We start from the raw sequence: 15154 nt of genomic DNA on the forward strand, positions 1-15154 counted from the left end.
GATAGATCGATGCCTGGCCTAACTGGGCATGCCTAAGTGTGCCATCCCTTTGCTAAGCACATTTATTTGACATGCCCATGTTCTTTTTCACATGTTCTGTGGAAAACCAGATCACTTTCCTTTTTTTTCTCTTGCTTTTCTTTATTTTCCTCATGGAAAAGTTGGTGGCCAATGTAATTGCGCCTTTCAGCTCGGATCACTGTTTTTTCCACTTCTCTTATATCCTCCCATGCTATCAGCTTTTTCTTCAGGTACTCCCTCATTTTGCTAAAGTCCGTACGTTTGAAATCCAGGACTATCTATCTAGGTCTGGCAAAGGAAAATAAACCTTACAGGGCTAATTTGCAGTTCAAGAAACCAATTTAAGAAAGTTTAGAAAAATTAGCAGCTTGAAACACTAGAGTCCGTTAGATAAAGCTATCCCCTCTAGTATCAGAGTTAGTTAGAAAGGGAGAGAAAGCTTTTTTTTTGGGGGGGAGGGATTGATTTGAAGAGGGAGAGGTCTAGGTTTGAAAACAGAGCAATACAACACAATACAGATGTAGAGCCAGCTCAGTTTAACTAAGTAATTCGAGAATAGATATGTCAACCTTCCCCCAAATATTCATTAATTCCTTCTCTTCCTCATTCAGGAATTTCTCTCTCTGTCTCTTTCCCCAGACTCTCTAGCATCTGCCATCTCATTTTCTTTCTTCCTCCCTCACCCAACTTGTACACACTCTCTCTATTCATTTCCCCCCTCCTGGGGTTACCAGACGTTTGGATTTACCCGGACATGTTCTCTCTTTAGAGGACATGCCCTGGCGTCCGGACAGCTTTTCAAAACCCAGCACTTCCAGCTCGGGACTGCCGTTGGAAGGGCGCCTGTGCATGCGCAGATGCCCTCCCAACAAGGCTCTGAGGCGAGAACAGGTTGAGGGTGGCGGGGCAAGGTGGAACTGAGCAGGGCATGGGGGCGGGGCCATAGGTCTGGATTTTACAATAGTAAAATCTGGTAACCCTTCCCCATCCAGAATGTGCCTTCCCCCCTTTTTTTCTCCCTTCCCCCCCAATCCAGGGTTCTGTTAGCTCCCTTTCTTTCTTCCCCCTCCCCTGCCCAAATCTGTCCTTAGTACTCTATAGAATCCTCTATCTGCATTTGAAAAAAGTAAGTGCAGAACCTCTGAGTCGATGCACATACTTAAGGCCTTGCCATTCCTGTTTCTGCTCCAACAGTGCAGGTTTCCTGCAACTAGCAAGATGATAGAAATGGGGATGTGGTAGAGCCTTGATAGAGCATTTTTGTATTAGCTTAGTGACATTGTTCTTACTTTTTTTTCTTTGTCATTGGCTCATTTCTTTGGCCTCAGGACAGCCTTGATGTGCTTGCTGGCTTTGTACCCCAGGCCCAACTCCTGGCATTCCTGTCACATGACCAGAAGGAGTGCCTCTAAACTATAGTGCCCACAGAGATCTGATTCTAGGTTCAACAAACAATACCCCAAGTTACAAACAATTTTGGTTTTTTCCCCAGGTTGGATTATTTCAAAAAGTGGCTGGTCATTTTATTTGAATCAATTCCTTGGTCATTTTAGGGATGCAAAGACAAAATATTTCATTTTGTTTAGTTCCCTGTGTCATTTATGGCATTTTTGAAATACCTTTCTGAAGTAAGGCAGGCCTTCTCCTTCCCGGGGCATGGGAGGGACCTTAGGCATCTGACCCAGTTAGGGCCTTAAGCCCCTCCCCAGTGTCAGGGTGGGATGTTGAGGTTTGGGGGGTGTCGGGGTGGGGTTCAGGGGATGTTGGCAGTTGGGGTATGTGTCGAGGGATCAAAGGGTCCAGCAGCAGGAGGGAGTGCGCATCCTTCCTGCCAGTCTCGATTGGGGGGTGTTGGGGGTTTGGGGAGCCAGCAGTCATAGGGAGAGGGCATCCCTCCTGCCAATATTGATAGGGGGTGTGTGTCAGAAGTTCAGGGGGGCTAGTGGTAGGAGGGAGTGGGCTTCCCTCCCGCCAATCTAAATTGGGTGGGGTGAGGGGGGTTCTAGTGGGCTGATGGCAGGAGGGAGTGGGCATCCCTCCTGCCAACTTTGGGGGTGCGTGTCGGGAAGTCTTCTGCCGCAACCAGCTCAGCTTATCGCAGCGGGGGTATTTCCCCCCCCCCCCCCCCCGAGCAGCTGAGCCGGCAGGACTCTCAGAAGCTGCAGCTTCAGGGAGTCCTGCCGGCTCAGCTGATTGAGGATTCTGTTGCCGCAATCAGCTGATTAAAAGGATCCCTCTGCAAAGATAGGCGTCTTTGCGATCAGGCTAAGGTATGATTCTCTAATCAGCGCCTGTGATATGGGCCCCGGTTAGCGAATCAGGTGGTTAGGCATCTGTTTGTTGGGGCAGATGCAATTCTCAGCCGCTTCTTAGGCAGCTGCTGAGACTGGTATCCTATATAAAATCAGGCCCTTAGAGCTGATCCCTGGCATGTATACGTTTTTAAAAAAGTGCCCACTTTGGCCAGCCCTTTATAAAAGGAATTAATGGAGTTATCTTTCTGAATTTCCCATTTTATTTTCCCCTTCAAGTTATTAATAAAGGGCCTCTTTTATCAAGCTGCGCTAGAGGTTTTTAGCGTGAGCGCAGTAAATGCTCCGATGCTCAGAGAATTCCTTGATAAAAGGGGCCCAAGGATTGCAGCCTTTGCTCAGTTCTCTTCCCCCACCCCTTTTACAAAACCGCGATAGTGGTTTGTAGCACAGGCTGGCGTGCTGAATGCTCTGTGGTACTCCAGTCACTCCTAGAGTTCCTATGAGCATCGGGAATAGTGCAGAGCATTCAGCGTGCCGACCTGCGCTAAAATCCGCTATCACGGTTTTGTAAAAAGGAGGGGCTTATTTGATATTCTGCAAATATTAAAACACAGTTAAATCCAAGCAGTTTACTAAAGTAAAACTCAAGGAGAAGGGATATACTCACAAACCCTGGAGACAAAAACTATTGACAAAATAGGACTTATAGGAACAAAAGGAAAAAGAGGGAGAGGAAAGGTTACAATATATATGTAGGATAATAAAGGGGAAGTAAGTAAAGGCAAAGGAAATAATTCTACGTAATAGAGAAAAACCAGATCCAGAAAAAGCAAAGGAACATAGGCCAGAGGAGGATAAGATTCTAAAGCTAATGAGAAATAGTAAGCGTTTAATTGAAATTTGAATTTTACAAAAGAGTGTTCAGTCCTGAGATAGAGAAGGAGAGAGTTCCACAGGGTGAGGGACCTTTATCGGAAAATATGAGTTTCTATGTATATCTAAAAACACTTGAATTTAATTAGCAGCTTTCACAAGGAAACATTTTCAAAATGGCTGACGTGTGCATCAGTGTTGACAGTTGCTGTGTTCCCTCCATGTGTATTAGTAAAATGGCTGTTTCTGGTGCATATGCCTGCAGAGATTTTAGAAAAGGCTCTACAGTGGCAGATTCTTGTCCAAAACACCACAAATATTCAATATATATGTGTAAATGCCAATATTTTCATGTAGGAGATGGCAATGTCTTCTAAAATAACCCCTGTAGGATTCATATAATCATTTGCCATCTTGTTGACATAGATATTGATATAAATTTATTCAGCCACACAGACACAGTTTTATAACAATTATAATATATGCTTCACTCATGGAAATGCTTTCTAAAACTGCGTCCTCTGTATTTGAAAAAAGGACAAAATTTGAAAATCAATGCTGTATTCAAATCGGCACCGTCTCCTGCAAGTGAAAAGTGCTCCTTTGCTCCAGATTAAAATTCTTGTCAATATTATCTGCTGTAGTTTGAACATGTGTTATAAAGAGGGGCTGCTCTGTCAACATCTTGACAAAATTTAAAGGCACTCTTATCTACGTAATAACGGGAGGCTCAGTGATTAAAATCCTATGGGACTCATTTTCCAAGCATGGAGATGTCAAACAAACACCATAAAGTGGCATTAGGACGGGTTAATCGTCAACACTTTCTAGACGTCTTGCTAGGCTTTTTGTCTGCAGTATGTCCAGAGTTCAAGGGGGGGTGTCAGAGGCATGTTATGGGCGGGCTTAGGGCAAGCTTAGCACTTGGGACATTTTGTGGCGATAATCACACATTTACCAAGGCATCCTGGACACCATTTAGACATTTTGGGCTAGACCTGTTTTAAAAGTGCATAAGAACTAAAAGTGTACCCTAGCTGATCAGATGGCCCCTGGAGGGATTAAATCATGGCACCCCCAGTTGTTACTGACCCCCCTCTCATCTCCCAAAGATCTGAATGAAACAGTACATACCTGTCTCTATTACAGCAGCACCTGGTATGGGAAACCTAGCCTGGGGGGCAGGGTAGTGAACCATAGAGAGGGGACCCATATCCTACTTTAACCGCTAAATTTATGGTGGAAAGTGCAAGCCTACCAAAACCCTACTGTACTGCCATATAGGTGACACCTGCAGACATAAGGGCTATTGGGGTAGCAGACAGATGGTGTGTCAGGTCAAAAGCGCGCTGGGACAAAGGCGTTCCCAGACAATTGAGCGCAGTGCGGGGGGTGCGCGCCGCAGAAAATTACTGTTTTTAGGGCTCTGACGGGGGGGAACCTCCCACTTTACTTAATAGAAATCGCGCCGCATTGTGGGGGGTTTGGGGGGTTGTAACCCCCCACATTTTACTGAAAACTTTACTTTTTCCCTGTTTTTAGGGAAAAAGTTAAGTTTACAGTAAAATGTGGGGGGTTATAACCCCCCAAACCCCCCATAACGCCGGCACGATCTCTATTAAGTAAATTGGGGGGGCTCCCCAACAAAACCCCCCGTCGGATCCCCTAAAAACTGTAATTTTCTTCGGCACGCGCCTCCGTCTTGCGCTCAGTTGTCGGCGCGCGCCTTTGTCTTTCGCGGGGTTGTCTATGAACCGACAGATGGATATAACAGGTTTTGGGGAAGTTTTGGAGGGCTCACCATACATTATAAGGGGGTTATGGTGAGATGTATACTTGCACCCTCGCTGCTCTGCTGGCATGTCTTTGTGGCCAGTCTATTAAAACTGCTGGTCCTCCTCCAAATGGCTTGTTTTGTGCATTTTTCATTGGACATCCTTTTGGTTGAAAATGGCCAAAAAAGATAGACATACTGAGAACGCAAGATGTCTAGCAGATCATTTTGGTTAAAAAAAAAAAAAAAAAAAGGCCGTCTGGTGGTTTAGAAAATTTTCTCCACCCGGTTTTTGGACGCACTTCTCAAGACATCCAAAGTTGAACTTAGATGTAATTTTGAAAATGCCCCTCTAAGTCTGTTTGTTTTGCTGCAAAAATTGCATCAGCTCAGTGAGTGAGAAAGACTAGTGCTTGGGGAGCCCAGGCACCCAAATCTTTAAGAGAACAGTCCCCATGATTTAATTCTAAAGCTCCTCATTCCTAGGAAGATGGTATGCTTCATTGCTGAAGCTTGAGCAATGATAGTTCTTTCTTTTGCTGCTTTTTCATTGTATGCATTATTTAGTGTGATTTTGTAGGTGATTTTTTCTTCCCCGCTTAGATTTGTGGCTAGGCGGGTTAGAAATCATTTTACATAAAATGAATACCGTATTTTCACGCATATAACGCGCACGTTATACACAATTTTACAAACCGAGTATAACCATGCGCGTTATATAATTTTTTTTTTTTTCAGTGCGATCCGGCATCCCCCCTGCGAACCAGCATCCTCCTCCCCGCTCGCATCACCCCCCCCTCCCCCACGATCCTACATCCCCCCCAGCACCGCAAACATAGAAACATAGAAATTGACGGCAGAAAAGGGCTATAGCCCATCGAGTCTGCCCATACCAATGACCCACTCCCCGATTCTTACTCTCCTAGAGATCCCACATGAATATCCCATTTTCTCTTGAAATCTAACACGCTGCTGGCCTCAATCACCCTCTGAGGCAGCTCGTTCCAATGATCTACCACCCTTTCAGTGAAGAAGTACTTCCTCGCATCACCCTGAAATTTCCCTCCCCTGATTTTCAGCGAGTGTCCTCTGGTTACTGAGGGCCCTGTAAGACTGAAGATATCATCTTTCACCTCTATACGCCCAGTAATATACTTAAAGGTCTCAATCATGTCCCCTCTCTCTCTTCGCTCCTCCAGTGAGTTATCCGCAGTCTTTTTAACCTTTCTTCATACGTGAGTTCCCCGAGCCCCAAAACCATCCTGGTAGCCATTCGCTGAACCGACTCAATTCTCAACACATCTTTTCGGTAGTGTGGTCTCCAGAATTGAACACAATACTCGAGATGAGGTCTCACCATGGATCTGTACAGCGGCATTATGACTTCAGGTTTTCTGCTGACAAAACCCCTACGGATACAGCCCATCATTTGTCTTGCCTTGGACGATGCCTTCTCTACTTGATTGGCAGCCTTCATATCGTCGCTAATGATCACTCCTAAATCACGTTCCACCGTGGTCCTGGACAAGGTTTCACCATTTAGTGTGTAAGTTCTGTGTGGATTTTTTTTGCCTAGGTGCATTACTTTACATTTTTTAGCATTGAAGCCCAGCTGCCAAGTTGATGACCACTGTTCAAGCTGTCTTAGGTCCTGCGTCATAGAGTCAGGCACACTGCTTTTGCCAACTATGTTGCATAGTTTGGCATCGTCAGCAAACAGTGATACTTTTCCTCTAAGTCCTTGGGTCAAATCTCCTATGAATAAATTGAATAGAATCGGCCCTAAGACGGAGCCCTGAGGTACTCCACTCATCACTGCTGACGTTTTGGAGGGGGTACCATTTACCATCACCCTTTGAAGCCTACCATCTAGCCAATCCCTTACCCATGTTGTGAATGTATCCCCTAATCCCATCGATTTTAGTTTGTTCAACAGCCTGCGGTGTGGAACGCTATCAAAAGCTTTGCTGAAGTCCAAGTATATCACGTCAAGGGACTCACCGGCATCCAGATGACTGGTCACCCAATCAAAGAAGTCAATCAGATTAGATTGGCAGGACCTTCCCCTGGTGAATCCGTGTTGATGTGGATCACGTAGATTTTCTTCATCTAGAATTTTGTCAAGTTCATGTTTGATCAGTGTTTCCATGAGTTTGCACACTATGGATGTAAGACTCACCGGTCTGTAATTTCCTGTCTCCGTTCTGCAGCCCTTTTTGTGGAGTGGAATTACGTTAGCTGTTTTCCAGTCTAGGGGTACTACTCCCGTGCGCATGGAAAGATTGAAGAGTACAGATAGTGGTTCAGCCAGAACTTCACTCAGCTCTCTGAGTACTCTGGGGTGTAGATTGTCTGGCCCCATAGCTTTGTCTACTTTGAGTCTTGAAAGTTCGTGGTAGACATTACTAGGTGTAAACTCGTAATCACGAAACAGGTCATTTTGGCTGTTTCTTATTTGTAGTTGCGGACCATCTCCCGGTGCTTCACAGGTGAATACTGAGCAGAAGTATTCGTTTAGCAGTTCTGCTTTGGTAGTATCAGATTCTGCGTAGTTTCCATCTGATTTCCTAAGGCGTTCTATTCCATTTTTGTTTCTCTTCCTGTCGCTAATGTACCTGAAGAAGGATTTGTCCCCTTTTTTAATGTTCCGTGCTAGATCTTCCTCTGTTTGAAGTTTGGCTTCCCTGACTGCCTTTTTGACAGCCTTAGATCTGGCCAGATAGTCTTCTTTTGCTTCCCTTTTCCCCAGATGTTTGTAGGTAATAAATGTTTCTTTTTTCATTTTAATGAGGTCCGAAATTTCCTTGTTGAACCATTGTGGTTTTTTGTTTCTCCGGCGTTTGCTTACTGTTTTTACGTAGCGGCTAGATGCTTCGTTCAGGATGGATTTTAGGTTTGACCACATAGTTTCCGGATTGTCAGTTTCTGCATGGTTTTGCAGCTTTTGATGGACAAAGTCTCTCATGTGGTCGAAATCTGCCTCCCTAACATCGGTCGCTTACCTGATTGGGCACCGGCACCAGCACCAATGCACAGGACGTGCCAGTGCCAGTGCCCGAAGATCCTCCCTCGTTGGGCTGGGCGGTGCAAGGGAGATCCTCCCTCTTCCCTGTGCCGGGCTGGACTGGGCTTTGAGCATTTGTGCATGCTCAAAGCCTTCTGGTCTCGCTCTCTCCGAGATTCTGAATCTGAGAATCTCGGAGAGACCGAGACCAGAGGCTTTGAGCATGCGCAAATGCTCAAAGCCCAGTCCAGCCCGGCAAAGGGAAGAGGAAGGATCTCCCTCGCACCGCCTAGCCCAGCCCAATGAGGGAGGATCTTCGGGCACTGGCACTGGCACGTCCTGTGCATTGGTGCTGGTGCCCAATCGGGTAAGCGACCGATGTCTTTGCGGTGCTGGGGGGATGTAGGATTGCGGGGGAGGGGGGGTGACGCGAGCGGGGGGGGGAGGATGCCGGTTCGCAGGCCAGAAGAGGGAGTAAGAGGGAGTGGCGGGAGGAGATTATAGCAGCATGCGCGGTATACACGTGTGCGTGCTATATAAAAAAAATTTACACAAATGGTTTGGACCCGCGCGCTATACGCGTATGCGTGTTATACACGTATGCGCGTTATAAGCGTGAAAATACGGTAAATCATTTGGGTTCTTATTTTCTGCAAGCAGCTTCCAGAATTTCACCTCTCTAATCCTGTCTTTGAGTTCTTGATCTGCACTTTCCATGATATCTCACCCAGTCGACAGCAAACAAAACCGCTAGTGCTTCAAGGAACAGTAAAAAAATGATTCCAAATGAACAATCCAATGGCAACAGAGAGGGCCTTTGTTTCTTGTAAAGAAGAGTCTTGAACAAACAAGGCAGAATTCCGGACGACCTGTCGTCTTACTCCTGCGGTGATACTTTGCACTGCTCAACTTGTGTGGTCCAGCAACGGTGCAGGGATACAGAGAACGGAGAGGGATCTTGTTTTTGTTTAGTCTGGTTTATTAATTGTCCCAGGGAAGCCTTTCCTGATTTGGGAATATAAAAGGGATCTTGTCTTCTCTGAATGCTCAAATACCTTTGTTGTTTGATTCCATAAAGTTCCTGACCACTATCTGTTTTTTTTTTTTTAATCCTTTTTTAAGGTATGCAAGTAGAGGTTTGCCCTCCTTTTATCTCAGTGCTATCATATTTCACCAATCTTGGAGTTCATTTATCATTCCTCGCCTCATTTACTCCTTCTGCTTTGAAGTGTTGAATTAACCGTCACTGGGAATAGAAAACTGAAAATTGGCAAAGCTGTTATTCTCCCAGAAACGCATGACTGCCACTTTTAGTGGTTTGGCAAGAATTATGTAGTACGTCAAAAAAAAAATACAATATATCTTTACTGTAAATATTAACATTAAACCTGTTTTTTGTTTTTTTTTTAATTGTTATGTTTACCCAACATAACTGAGTCAAAAACAGGTTGACTCGGTTATGTTGGCATTTTGTTTCCAAATTGGTATTATACGTTCATACTCATTGGATTTACGAAGAAAACTTAAGCAAATTATGTAGGTTTTAGAATGCTATAAACTACAGAAAAAAGTACCTAAAAGTTATGTTCTTTTATAGGTTTCAGTTCACACGCATAGTAAAGCGTACTCATTGCTAGAAACAGCTATTATTGTGAGGATTTTAATCATTTTCATTCAAGATATGTTAGTTTTGGTTTCAGGTATTTTCTAAACTCCAGTTCAAGTCTCTTAGGGCCCTATTTATTAAAGTGTGGAAATATTTTGCAGTTACTATCCAGTGGTCAGTTATGGATGCAAAATCTGGACTCTAGGGAAACAAGACAGAAAGAAGATTGACTCTTTGGTGCTGGAGAAGGATTTTAGGCGTGCCGTGGACCGCCAGAAGAACTAACAAATCAATTCTGGAATAGATCAAACCGGCTATGCCACACGAAGCCTAAAAGATGAAGCTACGACTGTCTTATTTTGGTCACACCATCAGAAGAGAGAGATCACTGGAGAAGGACATCATGTTAGGGAAGATCGAAGGAACCAGGTGAAGAGGGCGACCCGAAATCAACCATGGGGATGACACTGGAGGACCTTTCCAGATTAGCTCAAAACCGATTTCTTTTTGATCTGCAATTCATCAAGTCGCTAGGACTCAAACATGAGTCGATGAGTATTGTGTTCCGTTTTGGAGACCGTATCTGGCAATAGACATAAGAAGACGTGAAGCAGTCCAGAGAAAGGCAACAAAAAAGTTAGGAGGTTTGCGCCAAAAGATGTATGAAGAGAGACTGGAAGCTCTGAATAGTTATACCATAGAGCACAGATGTCAAAGTCGGTCCTTGAGGGCCGCTGTCCAGTCGGGTTTTCAGGATTTCCCCAATGAATATGCATGAGATCTATTAGTGTACAATAAAAGCAGTGCATGCAAATAGATCTCATGCGTATTCGTTAGGGAAATCCTGAAAACCCAGCAGGATTGCGGCCCTCGAGGACCAACTTTGATACCCCTGCCCTAGAGGAAAGGAGGGACAGGGGAAATATGATTCAGACATTCAATACTTGAAGGGTATTAACGTAGAACAAAATCTTTTCCAGAGAAAGGAAAATGGTAAAACCAGAGGACATAATTTGAGGTTGAGGGGTGGTAGATTCAAGAGCAATGTTGGGAAATTCTACTTTACGAAGAGGGTGGTGGATGCCTGGAATGCGCTCCCGAGGGAGGTGGTGGAGAGGAAAACGGTGACATAGTTCAAACAAGTGTGGGTTGAACACATAAGAACATAAGAAGTTGCCTCCACTGGGTCAGACCAGAGGTTCATCGCGCCCAGCGGTCCGCTCCCGCGGTGGCCCATCAGGTTTATGACCTGTGAAGTGGTTTCTGACCATTTCTCTAACCTACCTCTACCTCTATCTGTACCCCTCAATCCCCTTATCCTTTAGGAACCTATCTAAACCTTCCTTGAACCCCTGAAATGTGCTCTGGCCTATCACAACCTCCGGAAAGAAAGGGGGGCAGGGAAAGATGAAGAAAGACAGGAAGAGAGAGAAAGAAAGAAAGGGGAGGGGGCAGGGAGAGAGGAAGAAAAAATTGGACTCATGGAGGGACAGAGAGATGTTGGTTGGGGAATGGAATGAGGTCTGGAGGAGAGGAAACAGTCATGAGGCAGAAAGAAGGGAAGAGATATTGGATGCACAGTCAGAAGAAGGAAGTGCACCAGAGACTCATGAAATCACCAGACTGCAAAGGTAGAAAAATTGATTTTGTTTTAAATTTAGTGATCAAAATGTGTCCGAATTTATATCTGCTGTCTATATTTTGCACTATGGCCCCCTTTTACTAAACCGCAATAGCAGTTTTTAGCGCAGCGAGCCTATGAGCTTCGGGAGTAGTACGGGGCATTCAGCGCAGCTCCCTGCACTAAAAACCGTTATCGTGGTTTAGTAAAAGTGGAGGGGATATATTTGTCTATTTTTGTATAGTTGTTACTGAGGTGACATTGCATATTTTAAAGTAATCTGCCTCGACATCGTTGAAAACCCCCCCAAATATAAATGATAATTAACATTTTCTCTGCGTACAGTGTGCTTTATGTTTTTTAAAATTGTATTGTTGATAGATCATTTTGACTTGGTCATTTTAAAAGTAGCTCGCAAGTCAAAAAAGTGTGAGCACCCCTGGTATAATGCCTTTATAGATATGGGAAAGAGAAATGAAATTTCTTATCTGCGATGTGGTTTTCTTTTCATATTTAGCTTGCTGAAAATCAAGGACTGGTTTTGATGACCACTGTTGCCATGCCTGTATTTAGTAAGCAAAATGAGACCGTAAGTACTCAAACTGTCTTTTATCACTTTCAAAGAATGTGTGCAATGTATTAACTAAAGTTATATTTTTGGCCTACTGTATTGCATGAAGCCTTATTGTCAGGAGAGACTTTAGATGGCAGTGGGGCCCTTTATTAAACCACATTAAGCACTTAGAGGCATGGAATAATCTCCCAGTAGCAGTGGTGGAGACAAGGACGGTGTCTGAATTCAAGAAAATGTGGGGCAGGCAAGTGAGATCTCATGGGGAGAGGAGGAGATAGTAGGTGTTGTGGTTGGGTAGACTGGATGGGCCATTTGGCCTCTATCTGTTGTCATGTTTCTGTGTTTCTATGTTTTACCGAACTACAGTAAAAAGTGGCCTTAGTTCATGCAGTGGCATAGCAAGGAAATATGGCACCTGAGTCAGAGGCACCTGGCATTGCCGTGCCGTGTGTCCCACCCCCATACCTCTTTAAATATTTGCTGGCAACAAGCAGGATCTCCTACCTCTTGCTCAAGCTGACTGAGCCTTCTCTCTGACATCACATCCGGGTCCCACGAAGAGGAAGTGATGTCGGAGAGAAGTATGAGGCTGGCGTGGGCAGCAGATAGCAGATCCTGCTTGCTGCTAGCAAAGATTTGAAGAGGTAGGTGGGGAGGTTGGAGAGGAGAAGAGGAGAAATGCCAGTGCTCCCACAAAGACAACTCACGGGATGCTCTGCCTCCCAGCCCCTTACTATGCCACTGAGTGCATGCTTACATGGGTCATTTCTGTGTGGTAAAGCCATTTTACCACGTGGGTAAAATGGCCAATTTTTTTATTTTTATGAATTGATGGCCGTGCACTAATTTCCCATTAGCGCATGACCATTTGCATGTGGGATATTTTGTGGACGGTATGGAATCACACACTAACTTGGTAATGGGTTAATGCACAGCAATGCCCACACACCAATCATTTAGCACAGAACACACCTACTCTCTGACCCCAGACCTGCCCCAGTGCCAAAAAATAAGATCTATTTATTAGCATGTGGGTAGTGTGTGTACATGGAAAAATTACCATGGCAAATCTGAGCATACCCAGCAGTAAGCCCCTTTTTCACTGCAATAAGAACGATAGCCTTTACTATAGCTTAGTAAAAGGACCTCTTAATATGAGGCAAAGCACCTGCTAATTGCTAATGCAGAGTCGCATGAAGGGGGCTTCGTTGTAATTTAGCATAAAATCTGTTTTACTCTTTGGGATCTTGCCAGGTACTTATGACCTGAGTTGTCCACTATTGGAAACATGATACTGGGCTTGATGGACCCCAGTAGGGCAACTCTTGTGAGCCAAGTTTAGGATAATCAAGCAACTGTGACATCACTGACTAGGTTGCCTCTTAGGCATTGGTGGACTGAGGCATTATGACATCACAACAGGAGCTCTGGAATGTCGCTACTGTTTGGATTTCTGCCAGGTACTTGGAACCTGGGTTGGCCACTGTCGAAAACAGGATACTGGACTGGATGGACCTTCAGTCTGTCCCAGTAGGGCAACTCTTGTGAGCCAAGTTTAGGATAATCAAGCAACTGTGACATCACTGACTAGGTTGCCTCTTAGGCATTGGTGGACTGAGGCATTATGACATCACAACAGGAGCTATGGAATGTCGCTACTGTTTGGATTTCTGCCAGGTACTTGGAACCTGGGTTGGCCACTGTCGAAAACAGGATCCTGGACTGGATGGACCTTCAGTCTGTCCCAGTATGGCTATTCTTAGGTGTTAAATGCTTTTATGTCGAGGGCATGGCGTGGGCAAGGAGTGGGTATGGAAGTATAACTAGCTAGTGTGTTACACTTACTGCAGATAAATTGGATAAAGCACAGTTAACACAGGAACGCTTACCACCTCCTAAATAGGAGCCAATAAGAGGTCTCAGTCTCACGTTAACTATCACATGTTATGTTATGTTATGTTATGTTATTTATTTCTTATATACCGCTAAATCCGTTAAGTTCTAAGCGGTTTACATAGAAATATACATTAAAGGATACAATAAAATAAGATAAATAAATAAAGAATGGGTACTTTGAAATTCCCTTACTGTCCCGAAGGCTCACAATCTAACTAAAGTACCAAAGACAAACAAATTAGCAAATAGTAGATAGAAAAATAAAGATAGCGGAAATGAGATATAAAGCATCCTAACAAGAATACATAGAACTCTCAATAACATACTGTTAAAAATAAAACGTACATTCCAAAATAATAAATAAAGTAATAAAAATAAAAAATAAAAAAATAATAAAGTATTATAAAGAAACTAATTAAATAGAAAATACTTTTAAGAATTAATCAAATATAAAAATATATAGAGAAAATAAACATTAGAAGTAAGGAAAAAAGAAAAGGTAAAGGACTGCATATGAATAGAATGGAATGAGAAACAGTTAAACAATAGAATTCTAAGAAAATTTTAAATGAAAATTAAACAAAATTAAATAAAAAGGAATGGCAATCCAAAATTAGAATATGCTGGTTGTGCCCCTTCTGGTTACCACATAAAACTTGCAGCTACCGCCTGGAATATTCCCATGTTAAGCTCTGGTAACGACAGATTTGACTGCGGTAAATTAAAAGGGGGAACCACTGCAATTTTTCCTGTTTGCTTAATTAATCACGCCTCATTCAGGGGATAAAAAAAATAACAATATACTTTTACAGGTACAAAAGACTCACAAGGATGCCAAATTAATATTTGATAAGATAGACCCCCCCTCTTCTTCAAAGCCATGCGGCAATAGCCCCGAAGCGCTTTAAATCTCTATGGGCTTCGGGGCCGTTACCGCATGGCAGCCGCTAGCGGGGGAGAATGATAGCGAATGTAAAAAAAAAAAAAAAAAGAAGAGTTTCATTCAGGAGAGTTAGATAGATAAAAATAAAAATACACTAACCCAGCCAGTTAGCTCCCAGTTATATGCCAAAGACTTTGGAGAATAGTTTATAGTTTATCATTGAGATTCCGCTTTTATTCAACGTGGATAACAGCGTTAAATGCATAATTAAAGACCCAATATAGGTTCGACATACAGTAACTTCATCCGACGCGCATATTTCATCTGACAAAAGAGGTGACGTTTCAAAAGTTGTTGTTTTTTTTTTTTTAAACTAAGAACAAAACAAAAAAAAAGGGACCAGAAACAAAATTTAAATACCTTTAGACCAAAAAGGTGCTCAGAACCAATGTATGGTACGAAAATCACCAAACCAGGGACAAACCTCTGTAAGGACTTTCAAGGAGTCTATCATTGCACCATCCACAATTGGTAGAAAGGTGTTTTGATTTTATTTAGATGAATATATCATTTAAAATGTCCATTAAAAATATCCAAATGCTTTAGGGAAACTGTATCTTCTAAGTGATAGACTGTGAGCGTTTTAT

At 43.5% G+C, this 15154-nt stretch overlaps 1 protein-coding gene across 5 annotated transcripts in view; it reads left to right on the forward strand.

Moving 5' to 3' along the window:
- Positions 1-15154, forward strand: part of CACNA2D3 (calcium voltage-gated channel auxiliary subunit alpha2delta 3) — a 797511-nt gene that overhangs the window by 539729 nt on the left and 242628 nt on the right. For all 5 annotated transcript variants that reach the window (XM_033926567.1, XM_033926568.1, XM_033926569.1 and 2 more), the window contains one exon: positions 11672-11743. In XM_033926567.1, the coding sequence (XP_033782458.1) occupies positions 11672-11743 (72 nt within the window). The remainder of the gene's footprint in view (positions 1-11671; positions 11744-15154) is intronic.

This window comes from Geotrypetes seraphini, chromosome 17 (assembly GCF_902459505.1).
Source record: "Geotrypetes seraphini chromosome 17, aGeoSer1.1, whole genome shotgun sequence".
Lineage (NCBI taxonomy): Eukaryota > Metazoa > Chordata > Amphibia > Gymnophiona > Dermophiidae > Geotrypetes > Geotrypetes seraphini.